The 20,207-nt window shown below is 35.2% G+C and overlaps 1 protein-coding gene across 16 annotated transcripts in view; it reads left to right on the top strand.

Moving 5' to 3' along the window:
- Window positions 1-20,207, top strand: part of LOC145303601 (muscle calcium channel subunit alpha-1-like) — a 1,244,232-nt gene that overhangs the window by 878,234 nt on the left and 345,791 nt on the right. For all 16 annotated transcript variants that reach the window (XM_080145164.1, XM_080145154.1, XM_080145170.1 and 13 more), the window contains exons 9-12: window positions 2,612-2,727; window positions 8,974-9,030; window positions 18,473-18,557; window positions 19,582-19,742. In XM_080145164.1, the coding sequence (XP_080001290.1) occupies window positions 2,612-2,727; window positions 8,974-9,030; window positions 18,473-18,557; window positions 19,582-19,742 (419 nt within the window). The remainder of the gene's footprint in view (window positions 1-2,611; window positions 2,728-8,973; window positions 9,031-18,472; window positions 18,558-19,581; window positions 19,743-20,207) is intronic.

Consider the following 20,207-nt stretch of genomic DNA (forward strand, 5'->3'; position numbering starts at 1 on the left):
AGGTCTATTTCTACTAATAACCTATATTATATTTCTCTTAGTCTGTCTGCTTCACTTTTTTCTCAGAAACTACTGTGCTGATCTGGCTAAAATTTTGTATGGACCTTCATTATGATGAGATGCAGTGAACTAAATGTTATGGTATTTGTTCAATACACAGGGATTAATACAGATTAGTATTTAATGCAAAAATGAGCACAATTTTAACAATATTCAACCATCAAGCTATACTCCTATAAATTCGTTTTTCTCTTTTGTGTATTGATATTCATAGTAAAAACCCTCTTTTCTATTCATTTAAAAAGAAAGTACAATTTTCTTATATATGGGTTGTGGAATTGCATTCACTAGTAAAAGATCTATCTAATTTGCATATTCTTTTAAACATTCATTTTAATTAATTCCCTATATTTTTTCGATTTTCTTATGGGATGATCATCTTTAGTTAACTATTACGTGTAATTATATTCATGCAGATATTCTACATGATTTATACTTGCATAATATTTGCATAAAAATTTTACAGTAAACACAAAATTGTTTCCATATATATTTATGTATACATATACGTTTTTGTTTAATCTATAAAAGTGAACGTGACTGTGTATCTGTCTGTGTACATTTCCCTACGGAATAACTTTGTTAATTTTAAGTCTACAGACTTGAAATTTGATATACAGGGTACTGAGATTTGGGAAAATTTTTGTAATCTGTGTTCGGCCTGAAATTTGGCTATTAAGGGGTCAAAGTTCAACGATTTGACCTTTGAGAACTCTACCAAACTCCTGACAATTTTGGGTCTAAAGACTTGAAATTTTAGATATAGGTTCCTAGGACATGGTTCTAACTTAATAACTTGATTTGAGCCCAAAACAATAAATGTTAAGGGGTCATAATAGGGGTCAAAGTTAAAAAAAAAAAAATTGACTACTTTTTTTCTCAACATACACCTCCAAACACCCGGGCAACGCTGGGCTGAAATGCTAGTTTGGCATAAAACACCCATTCTAAGTCAATGGGCTATAATTTTGTCCATTTTTTACAGACTAAAAATAAAAAGTCTAATTAATTAATAATATATGAAAGACCAATTAATAAAATGCAAAAGTCTAATTAATTAATAATATGCAATATAGTGTTCAAGTATTCAGATTTCCCCCTCCCTCCAAAAAATATAAATAAATGTGCCAAGTACTGCCAACTGATAACCCAATATAATTTTCTTCCCATTACTGTTAAGATCTGTTACATCATAGGCAATGATGGCATATCTCTCTTTTTTATGCTGGAAACAAGCTGGCAACACTGTGTAATAAATCTTGTAAAACAATGTCACTGTTTAAACATGTTTCAATTACCATATGTTGCGTTGATGCTTTGTCTGTCATGCCGACCTACTTGTTGACACCAGCAAGTGGGCCTTATAAAGGAGACGATAGAAGATAGAATTTGGGCTAAAATAGGTAAGGTGGGATACAAAGATCTCTCACATTTCAACACTATGCAGGTTGTATTACTGGCAGAGACATGAAACAGGTCTTAGTCATTTCTATTTTCTTGAATTATCGTAACAATTTTCATCAGCAATCAAACGTTTTAGGAAAATTTTTCCTGCGTGTTTGCTCTCTTTAAGTGTAGATATCGATTGGCTGATTTATTTCCATTAGGAATTTGAAGGAATCAGATGTGAAATTTATGTAATTCCCCTTGGGATTAAACAGTGACAGAAAAAAGCTCCATTGAATATATTGCCAATATGGCTACGATTTGCCCAATATATTTTTTTTTTTTAATTCATTAAAACGAAACTATTTTTATGTAATTTGGATTATCTGAACTACTGTTCTCAACTTGAGTGTTATTTTCACAATGTTTATTACTTATCTGTTGCATCATGAGTCCTTGCAGCATCATGGATAAAGTACTAAGTAAAATGCAATTGCTAATTGCTTGAGATGTGTACCTGTTCATGGCTAACAGAATGAAAGCATGCTAACTTCATGGATTAAATAAAGAGTTCTATTCGAAATTTCATGCAAGTTCCAGAGTTTGACAAGATACACCTGAAGAAAGTCAGAGATTACATCAACCAAAACATTGAGAAAATGACATCCATAGATGAGAACAGTAGTCTAAGTAATCCAAATAATCAATCCTCACATCAAAAAATTCTGAAACCTATTTTTATGTACGTTTTAAAAATATGTGGGAGATGTTTATGCCTCACCCTGTATAATATTATTTTATCTGATAAACGATGATCAGAATTTGTTTTTTATGTATGATGTTGAAAACTGGAAAAAAAAATTTTTTGATTTAAAATATTATTTTATCCGATAAACGATGATCAGAATTTGTTTTTTATGTATGATGTTGGAAACTGGAAAAAAACATTTTTTTGATTTAAAATATTATTTTATCCGATAAACGATGATCAGAATTTGTTTTTTATGTATGATGTTGAAAACTGAAAAAAAAATTTTTTGATTTAAAATATTATTTTATCCGATAAACGATGATCAGAATTTGTTTTTTATGTATGATGTTGGAAACTGGAAAAAAACATTTTTTTGATTTAAAAAAAAAAAATTTTTTTTCTTTCAAATTGCAGAGAATTTTCCAAAGAAAGAGAAAAAGCGAAAGCAAGAGGAGATTTCCAAAAACTGAGGGAAAAACAGCAAATAGAAGAAGACCTTAGAGGCTACTTAGACTGGATCACACAAGCCGGTAATCTGTCCTAATATGCCATGCTTATTTCTTTCTTTCTCCCCCCCCCCCCATAGTATAACACAAAACCAGTACTTTTAACAGAATGTGCTCTGGTAAACTTTTTGCACTTGTAACCCCTCAATGTAAACACTCTTGACCCACCAGACTGAAGAGATCTAGAAAGATCTTCTACTTCTTTCCTCTGACCGCTTACATTTAGAATTCTCTTTCTGTTCCGTTTTCCCAACCATACCAACATGCAGAAATTTAAATGTAATATGAGCAAATATCTTCCTGCCTTGGTTGCCCCTCCTCCCCAAATATGAACCCTTACACATTAGTGGCAGTATGCCTTGCCTACGGTAACTAGAATTTAAAAAAATGTTTAACTGCATCTGAAGATGAGGCTACAATTTTGAAGATTTGGGGAGTATGGAGTCATTCCTTAGTCACGATTACTCTAACGTCCACTCTGACCAGGGGTGGGAGTATCTTTCAGGATTCTATCTATGTTAAATAGTATGTAAAAATGAAATTGTATCTGGAGATATACACATAAATTTGGCTTATGAATAACTTATTAAAGCAAAGCCTGTGAATATATGTTTGAAGATATTAAAAACTTGAATCATCTGTTAAACCAAACAACTGATTTCAGATGAGTGAATATTCCAAGTGGCAGTGCATGGTGGAGGTGGTGATGGTGATGCAGAAGGACATATGATGACTCAGCAAATGGTTCACCCATGCTGAGTAATAGAGGGAGGATGGGCTCATTATCTGTGTCTTTCTCTTTCTATGAGTATTGTATCTGTATATAAAATTTAAAAAATAAAAATTTGTATTTGATTCCTCGGACTACTGTTCTCATCTTCAGTGTATTTTGTTGAACTTGGGAATATTTCTGTCAAACTCAAGAATTTGAATGAATTTTGAACGGGGCCTTTTAGTTAATCCATCGGGGTAGCATGCTCTCATTCCATCAGCCATGACTGGATAGAGATCCTAAGTAATTTGCAATTGTATTTTTTAATCGCCCACACTAAGAATTGAACCTTCAACCTTCAAAAGAATATAACTTTTACAATTTATTTTTCCATGTACTCTAACCACTGCGCCACAAGTTCGACAAGATACACCTGAAGAAGGTCGGAGATTACTTACATCGGCCGAAATGTTGTGAAAATGACAATCAAAATAAGAACAGTAGTGTGAAGAATCTAAATATGAATAACCTATCCTCATCTAAAAAATTCAGAAACGAAAAAAATAGAAACTTAACTTACATAAATCCACGAGACGACCAAATGTTCAAATAGAAACAACCAAAGGACAGAGAATTAACAAGTTTGTGCAAATAGAATATTAAAGCATTCTTCCCATATATATATATATATATATATATATATATTTATATTTATTTACTATAATAATTATTAAATACCTACAGACACTAGTGTTGCATCCTTTCGGGAATCATTCAGTACAGAATGTCATAATTAATACCAGTTGAGAGATTTGAACCCAACAACGAAGCCATTTATGATTTTATTAGCAAGGATCAAATCCATTCGACCACCGTTAACCGCAAGAAATATTGTTGAAATTTAAACATTTATTTTTAAATGTTTTTAACGTCTGTCAGAGTGATCTAATCATTATAATGATGATCTGCGCATATATATATATATATATATATATATATATATATATATATAGAGTGATTGTTAAAAAAGCAGGAAGGATCTCAAATGGCAATGTATTTTTATTAAAACATAATGTATTGCACACTTGTGTACATGTAGATTATCACTGATGAGCAATCAAAAAAATACAAATCAATTAATAAGTTTTTTTTTTATGTGTATGGTCTTCAATTTTTCCATTGTCGCTTTCCATGTGTGCGCCCGTTTATCTGTATTGTTGCATCATCTAGTGGCTGTTGATCAGCTGTTAACTCAAGACAAATTAAACTCCTGTATGAAAACACGAGACCTGTTGGTAGTTTTAAAGGTTTTATTAGAGAGAAGGTCGTTCATTGGAAAGGGGAGACCAAAATTAATCTATATATATATATATATAAAAGCGAAAGTGTGTGTGTATGTATGTATATTCGCTTTTTGAGTATGTCTGCAAAAGGCTTTTTTCGGCAGGTTCTCGAGGCCGTCACTCATTCTTCAAACATTTTATTACGTCGAAATCATAATATCTAGGAGTTAACAATGGGGGTCGCCTGTCTATTTAATTTGCCCGACTTTGAAAAGCTAAATATTCTACATTTTTGAATCGCCACATGTGAATTCGGCTTTTTCGTATAATAAAAGTGAAACTAATTCGGAGCTACCGTCATTGTTCCAGTCACGATTGTTGGAAACGTCCAAAAGCAATCAGCTTTGATCAATGCGGAGTTTCTCCTTATATCAGACAATTGCTATTCAATTTGGAAATCCCCTTTAAATGGGGAGCTGGTCCCCCTTGGAGAAGCCAAAACTGTCCCGCATTGAAACAAAGTAAACAAACCTCAAAAAGCTGCCCCGCAGTAAATAAAAAAACTGCCACGTCAGCGTAACACTCCTGCGATGACCTCATTAAGCGGCCACCTGTCAATCAAACCTCTTTGACTTTACTCACTTTTTAACACTTAACTCTACACATGGCCGAGATGGTTAGGTGGCTTTTTTTCTCTTTCATTTCCACCTTCGCTTCGGGGTTCAATCCTACCTTCCTACTAAAACTTTTTTCTTTTACAAGGTTTGTTTTTTTTAACACACACACCTGCAAACACCCGGGCAACGCCAGGTACCCCCTGCTAGTTCTTTATAAAAGAAAGGATAAAATTGATTATTTCTTCAATTTTCTTACTTGACCTGAAACCGTCAACGAATGGACAGTCTTAAGGAAATTCATTTAGATCCCTACATCGTTAGTTTTGCGGCAAAGAAGCGTCCACACTATGTGATCACATGATGCAATTTCTATCTAACAATTTGACACCTGCTTTTAGCTGGTTTGTCCAGGGAGATAACTCTTGACCCTTGTTGCCTCACTTGCTAGGTGCATGGGGTTTATTCTTACCTGTTGCCATGTAGTTAATGGAACGCTCCCAAAATTCATTTTAGTTAACACAATCTCTACGTGTTAGCATAGGGTTCCAATATAACACACACACGCACATATATATATATTATTTATATTATAAATATAATAAATATTATATGTATGTTGATATATTATAAATATATGTACGATGATATATATATAATATTATTTATTATACTTAATTGGACATCATATATATATTTATGATGTCCCACTAAATGTAACCATAAAGAAAAACCAGTAGTCCAAAGCTGTTCTGCTATTTATAACTCTGACCAAAGCATGTCTGCAAATGTGCAGCTAAATAATTTTTGTACAAATAAGATAGTTATACATAATAAACATCTCTATTTATTATTGAGCACTTTTATATTAAAGCAGTAAGGATTCACTGGATTTTAACCCTACAGGTGTAATATTACGTGCATTACTGTATATATACATTCAATAAAATCTTTTAGTCATTTATACATGGAAAAAAAAAAAAACTATATATATATATATATATATATATATATATATATATATATATATATATATCATCATCATCATCATCATCATCATCATCATGCAGTCCATCAGTCTTGACGATGACTAGTCGGGGGCTCAGTGCTTTATCCTTCGGTGTTGGCATAGTCCTCTTTCTGTGTGAAACATCCGGTCACAGGCACTACATATGTGGGTGCCAGAGTTGTGTCGTCTAATGTGCCCGGTCCATTCAACATTAATGATATAATGCAATCAACATTTAAAAAAAAAATAGACAATTTATATGCTATCCACAAAAACAATACAAAACATTCCCCTTGTTTATATTTCTAGTGATAGTGGTACTATCCTAATACTGAATCCGACTGCTTGAGTTCTTGGAATACTAGATCCACATATTCCAAACTTAGAACTTGTATAAAGGTTAATATCCATGTATAAGTTTTCATGGATGAAGCTCAATTTTTTTTATCATATACAACTGTAAAACTTTTTGTTCTTTTTATCATATGTACACACATGCAAATGAGTTGAATTCTAACTAAATTTTGCATTTCTATTGACTGAAGAAAAATAGAAGCCATTGGAAAATTATCCATCTCCATAGGGGGAAGGATATTTAAAAACAAAGCAATATATTAAAAAGCTTTTAAAATGTCAAACCATAATGATAGTTGTGTGTGTGTGTGTGTGTGTGTGTGTGTGTGTGTGTGTGTGTGTGTGCGCGCGCGCGGATTTTCAAAGATATGCTCTTTTCATCTGAGGATAAACATTAGTAAAAAAAAAAAAATGCATCACTGATTAGCATAACATTTTTTGAAAAAAAAAAAAAAAAGGCATTTCAACAGAATAGCAAATTACAATCAATCAACTAATTAGCCAACCAATCAATTAATTCATGAAACGGTAATTTGTGAAGTCGAAGGAGGAATCTGGAATCCAAGCATTAACAATCCAAGTGTAAACTGCAGCTTAACAAAAAACTTGTTAAATTGTGAAAAACCAAACGATTAATGAAGCTGTATTCAATAATATCCACACTGAAGAGCAAGCCATCCTAGATGTGAAGGGATTACCATAAAATCCAACAAGTCAATAAGTCTGAAAAAATTGTACTCCACACTAAAGTTTATCTTTTGAGGAAAAGCGCCTGTCTTTGAAAATCTTATGGATTAAGGATTTTTCATTATTATAATTCCTTGTTTGAACTTTATAGATCTATAGATCTATATAGATATAATTCATTCAATTTTATTTATATAGATATAATTCATTCAATTTTATTTTTATTGTCTACCTTTCCTATTTGTTTAATTACTCTATCTAGTATCTCTCTTTGACGGAATGGTCATTACTGACCAACTGTTGTACTCTTCACAAATCATTGCCATTAACTCCAGTTCTGCCCCTTCTGAGAAACACTGCCATGCTAATGTCCATAATGTCTTTCACATTGTCTCACATTCTTGTTTTTGGTCTTCTTCATCCTCTTTTGCCAGGGGTTGTACCACTGAGCAAATCTTTTGTTAGGCAGTCTGCTCTGGCTACATGTCCCAAAAATCGCAATTTTCTGTCATTGGTGATGTCCAGCAGTCTTCGGCATGGTTCAATATACTCCATAACCCATTCGTTTGTACATTTGTCCACCCAGCTTACATCATGATGAAGTCTACAGTAGCACCATAATTCAAAAGCAGCAATTTTCTTGTCGACTTTCTTCAAGACCCAACATTCTGTTGTGTATGTTGCTATTGAGAATACCAAAGCTTGCAGAAGTCATTTCTTTGTGCATTGTCAATGTTTCTTTGTGCTGTCAACGTCAGCAAAACAAAGGTAATAAAAGTAACACAGGCACCAAATGCTGAAAACCTAATTGTGGACAATCAAAATGTTAAATTGTTTGTGAAAACTGCCCCCAGGTAGTTGAAATCTTCTACATTTTCAACATACTTTGTGCAATCATTTTTGTCTTTGCGATTGTAATACATCATCTTACTTTTTTGGTGTCATTTACTTTGTTTGTGAAAACTACCCCCAGGTAGTTGAAATCTTCTATAAGTACATGACACCAAAAAAGTAAGATGATGTATTATAATGGCAAAGACAGAAATGATTGCACAAAGTAAATTCAAAGCCACTAATGCAACAACCCAAGAATTCAAAATAGTGATTTTATTAATCTGCCTGTAATAAGAACAACTTTCTAAGATCTTTTTAAAATTATAAATTTCTTATATATTTAATCTTTCAGTGCTTCTATATTATAATAATGAAAAGATATTGAATTTTAAGTAAAACAAATGGCACCTACATAATTGTCATGTCACAAATATGATCTTTTTTTTAATAACTCTAACATAGTGATTTCACTTCACTTCACTAATTTTTTTTCATTAATATTTATTTTGCTACCTTATCGTTTTTCATAATTTTTGGATATGTTATTATTTGAGACCTGATAATTACGTAGGTATCATTTGTTTCATTTGAAATTCAGTATTTTTTCCTTATTATAATTTGGAAGCGCTTCTTTAAAATTATGTTAAAAGATATTATAATTTTGCTAAAAAATTAGATTTTTGCACAAAATCTAGTATCGCTTTTTAAAATTTTTTTCTCTGGCATTTGAATTGTGTTTATTAACAAATTGTTTTTTTTTTATTTTACTATTTTCAGAGGATATAGACCCAGAAAATGAAGACGGTGAAGAAGAAGGTGCCACTCCTAGACACAGTACGTTAATTAAATCGATTAAATCATTGTTTTAAATGTTTAGATTGAGACATCAGCGCTTTATTACTGGCAATTTATGTTCACCAGTTGGTTGATTTGTCCTGTTAATTTCATTTAATCTTGATCATCATTGCTGCATGTCTTATCTTTAAGTTACGATAGAATTTAGAAATTATTTGGTTTAGTTTTTGGAAGGAGATTTTTATTCTGATTAATCATATATTTAAAAAAAAATTGTAACTATAAATAAAAACAAAATTCTCTTTGGTGGGGGATGTGATTAAAATATTTTTTATTCTTTTTTAGACACATTTGCATTTAAAAGATTTGGTCAGGTAGATGCTAATTATCTGCTTTGTTCTTTTAATGAATGAAATTAATTTTGTCAATGAAAATAAATATAACTATTATGTTGTATAAATGTTGGGTGTACTTATTTTTGAAATCATATTTTTAATCAATTTTCTAACATGACAGCAACATATCATAATATTCAGTTTGACGTTAAATTAGTAGCTTGTAGGAGCGAAATTGATGAGTCTAACCTCCAACATTCCTTAAAATGGTTCATTGAATGGAATGTATACCTCATGTCGATAAATGCTGCCATATTGCAGTGGGTCATCCTTCCAACTCTGTTTTTTTTTTATCAGCAGTGATACAGCTCTGCCAAACGAAATGAATGAGACAAAAATTCTTGGTCTTCTTGTTGACATTGTAGACTGCAAACAAAGCAAGCTCTCTATTTCTAATTCATTGCATCTTTTGTAAAATTCACTTCTGAAATATTTCTTCCACTCTGTCTCCCTTGTCAGACTGCTATTAATGTATGGTCCTTATATTCATAAATGACCTTCCTGATAAAATTGTGTCTGAAACGTGTATATTTGCTGATGACAACATGCTCAATAATAGACGAGGAAGAAAAACGAATGTGAACGTATCCATGGCCATGACTGAAACCCTAGAAAACAACTTTCAGTCTGTAGTGAAATGGGGTCATAACATTTAATGCTACTAAGACTAAGCTTCTTTCCTTTACAAGAAAAACCTTCCCCACGACTGATTTCATGACAAATAACACCTTACCTAAGAACTTGTCCTTCTTGGCTTAACATTCAACAGGAATTGAAACAAATATATTGAGAACATTGCAAAGGCTGCTGCAAAGAAGGTGGGCTCCCTCTATTGTGCTAGAAAATAGATTGACACCAGAGAGCATCCTCGATGCCTCAATTCAGTCTCGAAAGATAAAGGATACCCTCTGTAGGGGCAGCTGCGCGTATAATTGTGAGGCAAGGGTTGTGCAATCACCAACCACCCCTCTCCTGAATCGCCACTGCTTGAGTCCAGTGGCAAGGAGAAGTCCAGGATGACTGGAAACAATGTCAAGATAAGCGGAGAGCACATACAACACCTGGAAGTTTCAAATGGTCCCCCATCTGGTACTGGCCAAGCTCATCATTGCTTACCTTTGGTGACCCTACAGGAACCGGTGCGCCAAGCATGATTATGCCATATAGAGAGCATCCTATATCTTTACAAAGCAACAATTCACCTACGCATGGATTATTGTTGTCACGTCTGGGCTGGTACATCTACCACTAATCTATCACTCTTAGACAGGGTTCCAAAACCAGTTTCAATCTAATAGGTCGGCCCCAATCTTTGTCCCACCACGGCAATATTGCATCCTTATGTCTGTTTTACAAGTATTTTAATGGAATGTGCTCTGATGACCTCATGTAACCCTTCAATGTATGTAACCCTAACCCTAACCAGACGAATGATATGTGATATCTAGCATCTAGAGAGAGTTCAACAAATGATGCTACAGGATCTGTCTTACAAATGATACTACAGGGTCTGCCTTACAAAAGCCAAATTTGGAAAAATGCTTCTGTGAATTTATGGCCTGGCATAAGTAGAATCGCTCATCAGTATTTTGTGAGAATTAATTTCTTATGAACTGCTTAGCAATTGATTGCGTACATTGAGTTTCTGGGATGGATTGGCTTTTCTACTGATTTTTATGGATTTGGAGAGAGAAAAATGAGGAATGACTTAATGGAAAGCTTCAAAATAATTAATGTAATTCCAAAATATGGAAAATAATCTCATTGCACTGCAAGTTTATAGGCAAGAAAAAATTTACAAAACTAAATCAACCACACAATTTTTTTCTACTGGACTAGTATATTTTTTGGAACACATTGTCTCATCAGGTTAAAACATCTCTAATATTGATGTAACAATAATAATATTAATATATCTAATATTAATGTCATAATAAACTAGATTTATTAAGAAATAAATGTAGAAAAATGAATTTTCAGGCATTTTTGGGGTCTATCAGATAAAATATTTAAAAGAATTTGATCTGTATATCCATATTATATGAGTTGGACTAATGAACAATTTGACAGATCAATTGAAAGATATTTTTAAAAAATGGTGTTACCTAATATAGTATTTCTTTCAACTCATATGTCTGATTATTCCCCCCACCTCACACAGAATGTTATTTAAAAAAAATGACTCTTTTCAACATCTACCTTCTCAATAATATGGTATTAACCTAATATTTTTTTTTGTATGAGCATTTTATTCAAAGTACACACATGAAACTTTAGTCACCCTTTGAAGTAATCTCCTCCAGATGCAATGCATTTGTACCGTTCCAACAACTTCTGGAAGACCCCATGGAAATCCTCTTGTGTGAGCGTGTCAATGACCCTCGTCACAACCTCTTTCATCTCCTCAATTGTCTCATAACAATAGCCTCTAAGGTTTTCCTGGAGCTTAGGGAATAATCAAGTCACAGAGAGCAAAGTCTGGACTATAGAGAGGGTTAGGAACTGTATTGATGCCCATCTTCGTCAAATAGTCTGTGACAAGGATGGAGTTGTGGACTGGTGCATTGTCCTAGTTTGAAATGCTACTGATACGATTTGAAGAGTGCTGGCCTCTTCTGACGGAATCTCTTCCTGAAAATATCCCTTAAAACCTCAACATCGTATTCCTTGTTCACTGTCTGTTCAGTGGGAACCCAGTGCATGTAGATCATGCCCATGCTGTCAAAAAAAGGGATCATCATGTTTTTGGGTGGATTTGCTCTGTCTAACCTTCTTGAGTCTAGGAGACCAGCATGTGTCTACTAAGAACTCTGTCTCTTGGTCATAGCAGTAGATCCAGCTTTCATTGCGGGTCACCAGAGCATCGAGAACTGCGGGATCTAAATTGATCAGCACAACCGTCTCCCTGCTGTCACGACAACACCTTTCTTTCTGATCTTCTCTAAACATCCTTGGTACAAACTTCGCACAAATCTTCTGCATCTTCAGTTCCGCATGAATAATTGTGTGTATAGTTCCCACACTGCCATCAAACTGTACACTTAATGCCCCTAGAGACACACGACAGTCCTTATCCATTAAAGTTTTCATTTGGCCAATCAACTCTGGTGTTTTGACTTCCTGATTCCTTCCACACTTCATCATCTTTCTCAGACTCTTTGCCTTCCTTGAATCTCTTATGCCACTCAAAACCTGATGCTTGATTCATGCAAGATAGTCTAAAAGCAGTCTGAAGCATTCCATACGTTTCTGTGGCATTTTTTCTACGTTTAAAACAGAATTTCATTAAATACCATTCTTCTCTAGTGTCCTCACCTTCAGATTGGATTTTAAAAATTCACTAGCTGAACACTCAGGTTTTAGTAGCATGTATTCCAATTCCTGCTGTAGATGTTCATTTGAACCTGAAATCATAAAAATGGGTCAGTCATCTCATAAGATGTATAGCAATAACATACTGAATTTTCAAGAGTCTACAACAATTTTAAATACCTGTACAAAAATGTCTGGAAACTTATTGAAGGCACCTTGTATGTTATTCTACCTTTTTTTTTTTTTTTTTTTTTAATTACATTTTCACCCCAAACAAGGCACATTGCCACTTTGGTGTAGGGGGCTACTATCAGGGGAAATATCTACTGGGGTACTATGTAGGGATTAGGGCAGCGAGATGTTGGTTCACGTTGCACTTGAACTTATGCATGTCAGTACAGTTGGGGAAGCAGTGACCTGAAATGGAATTCTAAAGTCTAGCAGTTCTGGGGAAGAAACTACTGGAGTAAAAAGATCTTTTACATCTAGGGATCTCTACAGTGTGGGGGTGGGATTTTGCAGCTTGTCGGGTCTGTCGAGGGTGTTCACGTCGTGGGGGCACAAGTGCTTGCAGTTCTTCAGAGCATTCACCATTATAATACTTGTAGAACAGGCAGAGGGATGCAATGTTTCGACGATGGGACAGAGGCTGAAGTTTAGATGCCAGTTTAGGGCCTATCAGATTTGCGACTCTCTTTTGAACCCTGTCAAGGAGCGAGAGACTAGTAGCCGATGCACCGGCCCAAATATGACAGCAATACTCCATACATGGGCGAATAGTGGCCTTATAGAGGTACAGGATACTTTCGGGTGTAAGAAGTTTTCTAGCACGGTAGAGAGAGCCCACCTTTCTTGCAGCGGCCCTGGCAATGCCCTCGATGTAATTGTTCCAACTCATGTTTCCTGTGAACGTTAGGCCAAGGAGCTTGAGAGACGTACTCTCAGATAAAGAGTCGTTGGCCATTGCTATAGGTGGTAGAGAGGGTTTCTTGTAATTATTGAATGAAACCAGTTTTGTCTTGGTGGCATTGAACGTTACCATCCATTTTTGTCCCCATTCCACTACTGATTGGAGGTCACCCTCTAGTGTTTCTGCCATTACTTTAGATATATGTTCATTTGTTTTCCTGTCGTGCCTGCTATAGAGTGTGGTGTCATCAGCATATATACCCATCTCAGAGGCAATTTTGTCGGGGAGGTCATTTATGAATATCAGGAACAGCAGAGGTCCAAGGATAGATCCCTGGGGCACTCCCGCATTTATATCATATTGTTTAGATGTACGACCGTCGAGGACAACCTGGATTTTTCTCTTATCTAAGAAGGATTTAATTATGTTAAGTATTCTACCAGTGATACCGTAAGATCTAATCTTCCTGAGGAGACCCTCATGCCATACCCTGTCAAAAGCCTTAGATATATCTAGAGCTACCGCTCTGCCCTCTCCCGCTTTGTCCAGTGAATGGTATATGCGTTCAGAGATTACAGTGAGGATGTCTGCCGTGGAACGGGCTTGTCTAAATCCATATTGATGGTCGGTCAGAAGTTTAGCATCTGTAAGGTGCTGGACTAGAGCATGGTTAAATAAGGTCTCAAATATTTTGGCAAAAAGTGGGAGGAGGCTAATAGGGCGATAATTTGATGGGTCAGTTCTTTCGCCAGAATTCTTGAATACTGGTACTACAGAAGCAGTTTTCCAACAGCTCGGAAAGCAAGATTCATTAAGGCATTTGTTGTAGAATTTGGAGAGAACTGGAGCTACTTCGGCTGAGCACTTTTTTAATAGCACAGCTGGGATGAGGTCGGGTCCACATGCTTTGGAAGTGTCAAGGTTTTTTATGATAGCATGCACCTGAGCAGGGGTGATTATCAGATCGTCTAGCGTGGCGTCTGTCCGCATAGGAAATTGAGGTAGGAGGTTGTTTAGAGGGTCCAGTGTGGAGTTTGAGGCAAACCGACTGGCAAGCATGTTAGCCTTCTTGGTTGCTGAGCAAAGAACCTCGTGATTGTTGGTTAGTGGGGGAATTGTTGATTGCCCATTATTTACTACACTGTTGTAGATTTTCCAGAAGTCACGAGTTCCTAGTTTTTGTGCTTCGATGCGTTTTTTAGTGGTTTCCTTAAAATTCCCTCTTAGCTGTCGCTATTTCTTTCTTAACATTACTTCTAGCTTCTATGTACTTCTGTCTGTTTGAACTGGACTTATGTCGGTTAAACCTGCGGAATGCATGCTGCCTTTGAGCAATGGCAGTTGCGCAAGTCGAAGTAAACCATTGGGGAGAGTGGGGCTTGCTATAGAATTTCCGCATGGGAACATGCGCTTCGATTGCAGTTTTGAACCATTCAGTGGTCTCGGTTGCACACTGTTCAGCAGGAAGAGAAAAAATATTTCCCCATGGGGCGTCTCTGATAAGATCTCTGATAGCTTCCCAGTCAGCCTTTTTATAATATCTCGTTGTTTTGAGCACTGGCTCTTCAGTTTTGGGTCTAGAGTTTAGGGCGATTTCAACCATTATCACCGCATGATCAGCGTTCCCAAGTGGGCTGTCGGCTTTCGTTACACGATCATCAGGAACTGTGGTCAAAAACAGATCTAATAGTGATGCGTGTTGTTCTTCCTGATCAGGGAAGCGGGTTGGAAAAGTAACAATTTGCGATAGGGAGTGAGATACAGAGAAGCTATGAGTTGCGCTGCCTGCTGCATCTGTGTAAGTAGAGAATCCAAGCCAGTTTTGTGATGGACATTAAAGTCGCCAAATACATGTACTTGGGCGCTAGTGTCGAAGGAGAGTGCTGTGTCTATGCTGTCAGATACTTTGTTTATTATGGTGCAGTCTTGGGTCGAGGGAGAGCGGTAGAGAAAGTAAAAGTAGCTAATGTTGTGTTGCATGATTAGTCTAAAGCACATAAAGGCTTAATCATCCGTTTCTAGGTTTGTTTCTCTAGTCAAGGGAAGGGTATTACGAATGTAAACTCCAAGTCCGTGCATATGTCTGTCAGAGTCCTTACGGCAGAGTGGGAGATATCCAGGCATGTTAAAGTAGTTAGAGGGGATGGAGGAGTGTAGGTTAGTCTCACTTAGTGCTAAGATATCCGGGGTATTTGTTAGGAGAAATGCTTCAACATCAGCTAAATTAGTTCTAAGCCCACGGATATTTGTGAATGCAAGCCTCAAGGGAGGAGGCAAGTTGGATTTGTTTGACCCTAAGCCTGGTTTAAGCTTATTTTTAGATTGTACTGTCATCATGTTTTTTAACGAGTTTCAGTTGGGTTAGGGGAAGCCGAACAGGAGGTTATGCAGAATATCACACATGCATCACAAGTAGACCATCAGCTGACCCTCCATCAACTAGGACTGTGGCCTCAGGAAAGCCCACCGGGGATGAGTGCAGGGTCCCTTCCTATGCTTCCATTTCCACTGTTACTGGGAGAGGGTATAGGTAAAAATTCGTGCAGTGGAAGCAGCTAAATTTGCTACAGTATTGGATTGAGAGAGACGAGTTAATGTATGGTTAGATATAGTTTTGTAAGTTTAGGAATGGATGATTAGATATGGTTTAGTAGGTTTAGGATTAGGATAAAGTGTTAGGGTATGATTTACTTGTTATTAGAAATTCTGATTTGGTGCCCAAACCGAATATTTAGTAAGACTGAAAGATAAGATATGCTCAGTATAGATACAAGAGAACATTTGATATGGAGTACAGTTATACCTGATAGATATAGGTTATTGCATATGTTGTAAATATAGTTAAATATAGATGGATGGATAAGTAGTATTGTATACGAATGCATGGAATTTTGGACAATTTGAGTAAGTTGCCTTTAGACTACAACGAAGGAGAATGACTCCGCCTTTCTCTTAATATCCGGAAGTTTTTATTTCAATGAGTACCGGTTTAGTTTGTGTAATGATTATTGCAATACTATCTCTTAATAAAGAGATATTAATGGTTGCTGTTCATTATAGGTTACTTTAAGTCAATGTATAGGACTATGGCTAGTAAGTATTTACTTAGAAGCTTGGTTATGGGTTAGGAGTTTTAATCAGGAGCATGCCTAGGAAATTTTGGTTGTTAATGGGTATCGATTTACGAGTCTGTTAGGGTCAAGGGCGGAGAGCAAGGACCCCTCTAAGTTACGTGAAACGGATTAGGTTTTAATATAATTTAGATATTTTTTATTTATTTTTTTATTAATCAACTAGCGAGGGGTACCCGGCGTTGCCCGGGTGTTTGGAGATGTGTGTGGTTTTGGGTAAATAAAAGGAAAAATAGTTGGTTGTTAAAAAAAAAAAAACAAAGCCTTGACACGCAGTTGGAAAATAGTAAAGGGTGAAAAAAAACAGTTGCCTGTTTTTGATGAGTTATTGACGTGAACTTTGAGTGCGGGACAGTGTTTTATTTAACATGAGTCTGTTTTTTTATACGAAAAAGCTTAATGCACATGCAGCGATGGTAAGCAATAGCTATTCAGCAGTTAACATTTTCTGCGGGAGAGTTTTTAATGAAGTCAATAAACCGGTTTGTTTGTTTTTAACTAACTTTGGAAAAAAACAGCTCCCTGTTTATTAGGGGGAGTGTCTTGTCTCGAAATGAAAGCAACCGTCTGATATGACGAAGCCGACATTGACCAAACGTTACATAGCTTTCTAGAGACTACTGGCTGTGGGCCAGTATTTTGAATCGAGTTTCGCTTTTTTTTAATACCGAAAAACGAATGCAACACGTGCAGATCCGAAAATGTCGAATAATTAACATTTCAAAATCGGGCAAATTAAATAGAGAGGCGACCACCGTTGTTAAGTCATAGATATTATCATTTAGACGTGATATAAAAAGTTGTAAAAATGAGCGACGGCCTCGAGAATCTGCCGGAGAAAAGCCTTTTGAAGACATACAGAAAAAGAGAACACACATACACACATAGATTTTCGCTTTTATATATATAGATTAAAGCAAAAAGGTGATTCAGTTTGCAGGAAACATTGTGCTTAACATGTACCTATAGAAGTGCATGGCACAATCGCATTGATAGACCAGTTTTCATAAAATCACTGAAATTAAGCAACTTTGAGCCTTGCTAGTGCCAGATGGTTGACTATTTGGGAATACCAGGTGTTGTATGTAGGGATGTCGGCACTCCAGTTGTCTTAACCCTGTCCTTTTACAAGAGATTGAGGCGGCTCTGCGCAAACCAGCTTCACTATAAACAAACTCTCAGCATGTGTCCTTTGTCATTCATCATCTCTAAGATGATCGTATGGTCTTTGTTTCTCTTGCATACGAGCTGTTACATAGAGAAGTGGACGTATGAGGATGTTGAGAATTAGGATAAATACCAAGTGATTTTATTTTGTAGTAAACTTCTACACAATCATCTAGTATGTATATCACCATTGTTCAAAACCACACAAGTAAGATATTTGAAATACTTCACATTTGATAAAGAGGTTTGAAATTTGAAATATATATTATGAAACATTACACACGCTAGATTATTGTGGAGAAGTTTCAAGTAATCAAGTAAGATCGAGTAAAAAAATCACTATTTTTGTCTTTACAGCACTTTTTTCATTGTGATAGCCTTCTATAATCTCTTTATAGTAATAGATTTTAATAAGTCTAAAACTTCTAACAGTAGATAAAATATTTTAAAAAAACAACAAAAAATGTTAAAAATAAAGTTTTTCGATGTCTATTCTATAAGTTTGATTAGAGACTTTCTGAAGAAATCTCTCTTAATCGTTATTCTGTTCTGTTTTTCCATTCTAGATAAGCCAAGTGATACAGAATCCTCTGAGAAAAATGAAGACCAAGACAGCGGAGAAACACAACTAACATGGTGGCAATTGAAAAGGTGAGACTAGCATGATAAAAAGAAATACAGGGTGACTATCCCCAAAAATGTAACCCATGGAATCGTCCACTAAGTTTCAGTCAGTAATAGCCAACAGTTTTTGTGTCATTGCCTGAATCCATATTTGTCAATCATGAGTTTAACAGCTGTTAGGTGCTGGACTGGGGCTTGATTAACTAAGGACTCAAATATTTTGACGAAAAGTGGGAGGAGGCTAATTGGGCGTTAATTTAATGGGTCAGTTTTTTCATCAGAATTCTTGAAGACTGGTACCACAGAAGCAGTTTTCCAGCAGTTGCGAAAGCAAGATTCGTTAAGGCATTTATTGTAAAGTTTGGAGAGAACTGGAGCAACTTCGGCAGAGCATTTTTTTAATAGCACAGCTGGGATGAGATCTGGTCCACATGCTTTTGAGGTCTAGCTTGTATTTTAAAGATTATGATTACTCCATTTAACTACTTATCGCCCCCACTGATAATTATTTAGTATATTTACATTCTTATTTATTTAAAATTAGATATATAAAGGTTAAAAATATTTTTACATATATACCTTTTTTTCATATATAAATTTATTATATGTAATTATAAATACATTTAATGCATTGCTTTTGAGGTCTAGGTTTTTATAAAATCATGTACCTGAGAAGGGAGATTTTCAAATCGTCTAGTGTGGCGTCTGTCCACAAAGGAAAGTCAGGGAGGGAGTGGTGTGCCGGGTTCAGTGTGAAGTTTGAGGGAAACCAACTGGCAAGCAGATTAGCCTTGTCGGTTGCCACACAAGCAACCTCATGATTGTTTGATAGTGGAGGAAGCTTGGTCCTTATGGCTGAGTATAATTTGTCAACTTGATGACCTCAGCAAAAACATTTGAGGCTGCAAGATATTACAAAATATCTGACTCACATTTATTAACCTGATTATAATGGAAAAATCATTTTTTTTAATTACATGGTTTCTTTCTTTTTTTTTTTACTTTAGTTGTTTGTTTGAATGTTTGACATTTTTTTTCTTTCTATTTTCAGTCGTAGATTAAAAAAATGGAACCGCAGATGCCGGAGATTATGCCGCCGTTTAGTAAAATCCCAAGTATTTTATTGGGTAGTAATTGTGATGGTGTTCTTGAATACAGGTGTTTTAACATCTGAACATTATTTACAGCCTGCGTGGCTTGATACATTTCAAGGTAAGATAAATAAAAAATTTCTTAGTATTTCCATGAGCTCAGCTTTTATAGCATTAGTTTTTCCTATATTAAATAAAAAAAAAAAAATATGAAATGTATCATATATACACACGAAAGACATGGAAACCCTTATCATAATTAATGAAAACTTCTAGTTGAATAACGGTACTGATTAGATGTACCTTTAATTTATATTTCTGGTGGACAATTCAAGCTTGATTAACTAAGGATGCTTTTTGGTAAGATTAATTATTTTGATTAATGTTTTTCCTTAGATAGCGGTATTTGTAATTCATAATTCTTCCAGAGTGTAAGTTTAGAAAAATAAGATTTTTTATTTAATACATTTTTAATTTTGGGGATTAGATTTCACAAGTACTTCTGTTTAACTATTTTTGTCTTAATGGTTATTGCCACAAAAGTACTATTTTAGAACCAGTAGGAATTGCAAAAGTCTAAAATCTT

The sequence above is a fragment of the Euprymna scolopes genome, chromosome 19, assembly GCF_053919585.1.
Source record: "Euprymna scolopes isolate OS-2025 chromosome 19, ASM5391958v1, whole genome shotgun sequence".
Classification (NCBI taxonomy): Eukaryota; Metazoa; Mollusca; class Cephalopoda; order Sepiida; family Sepiolidae; genus Euprymna; species Euprymna scolopes.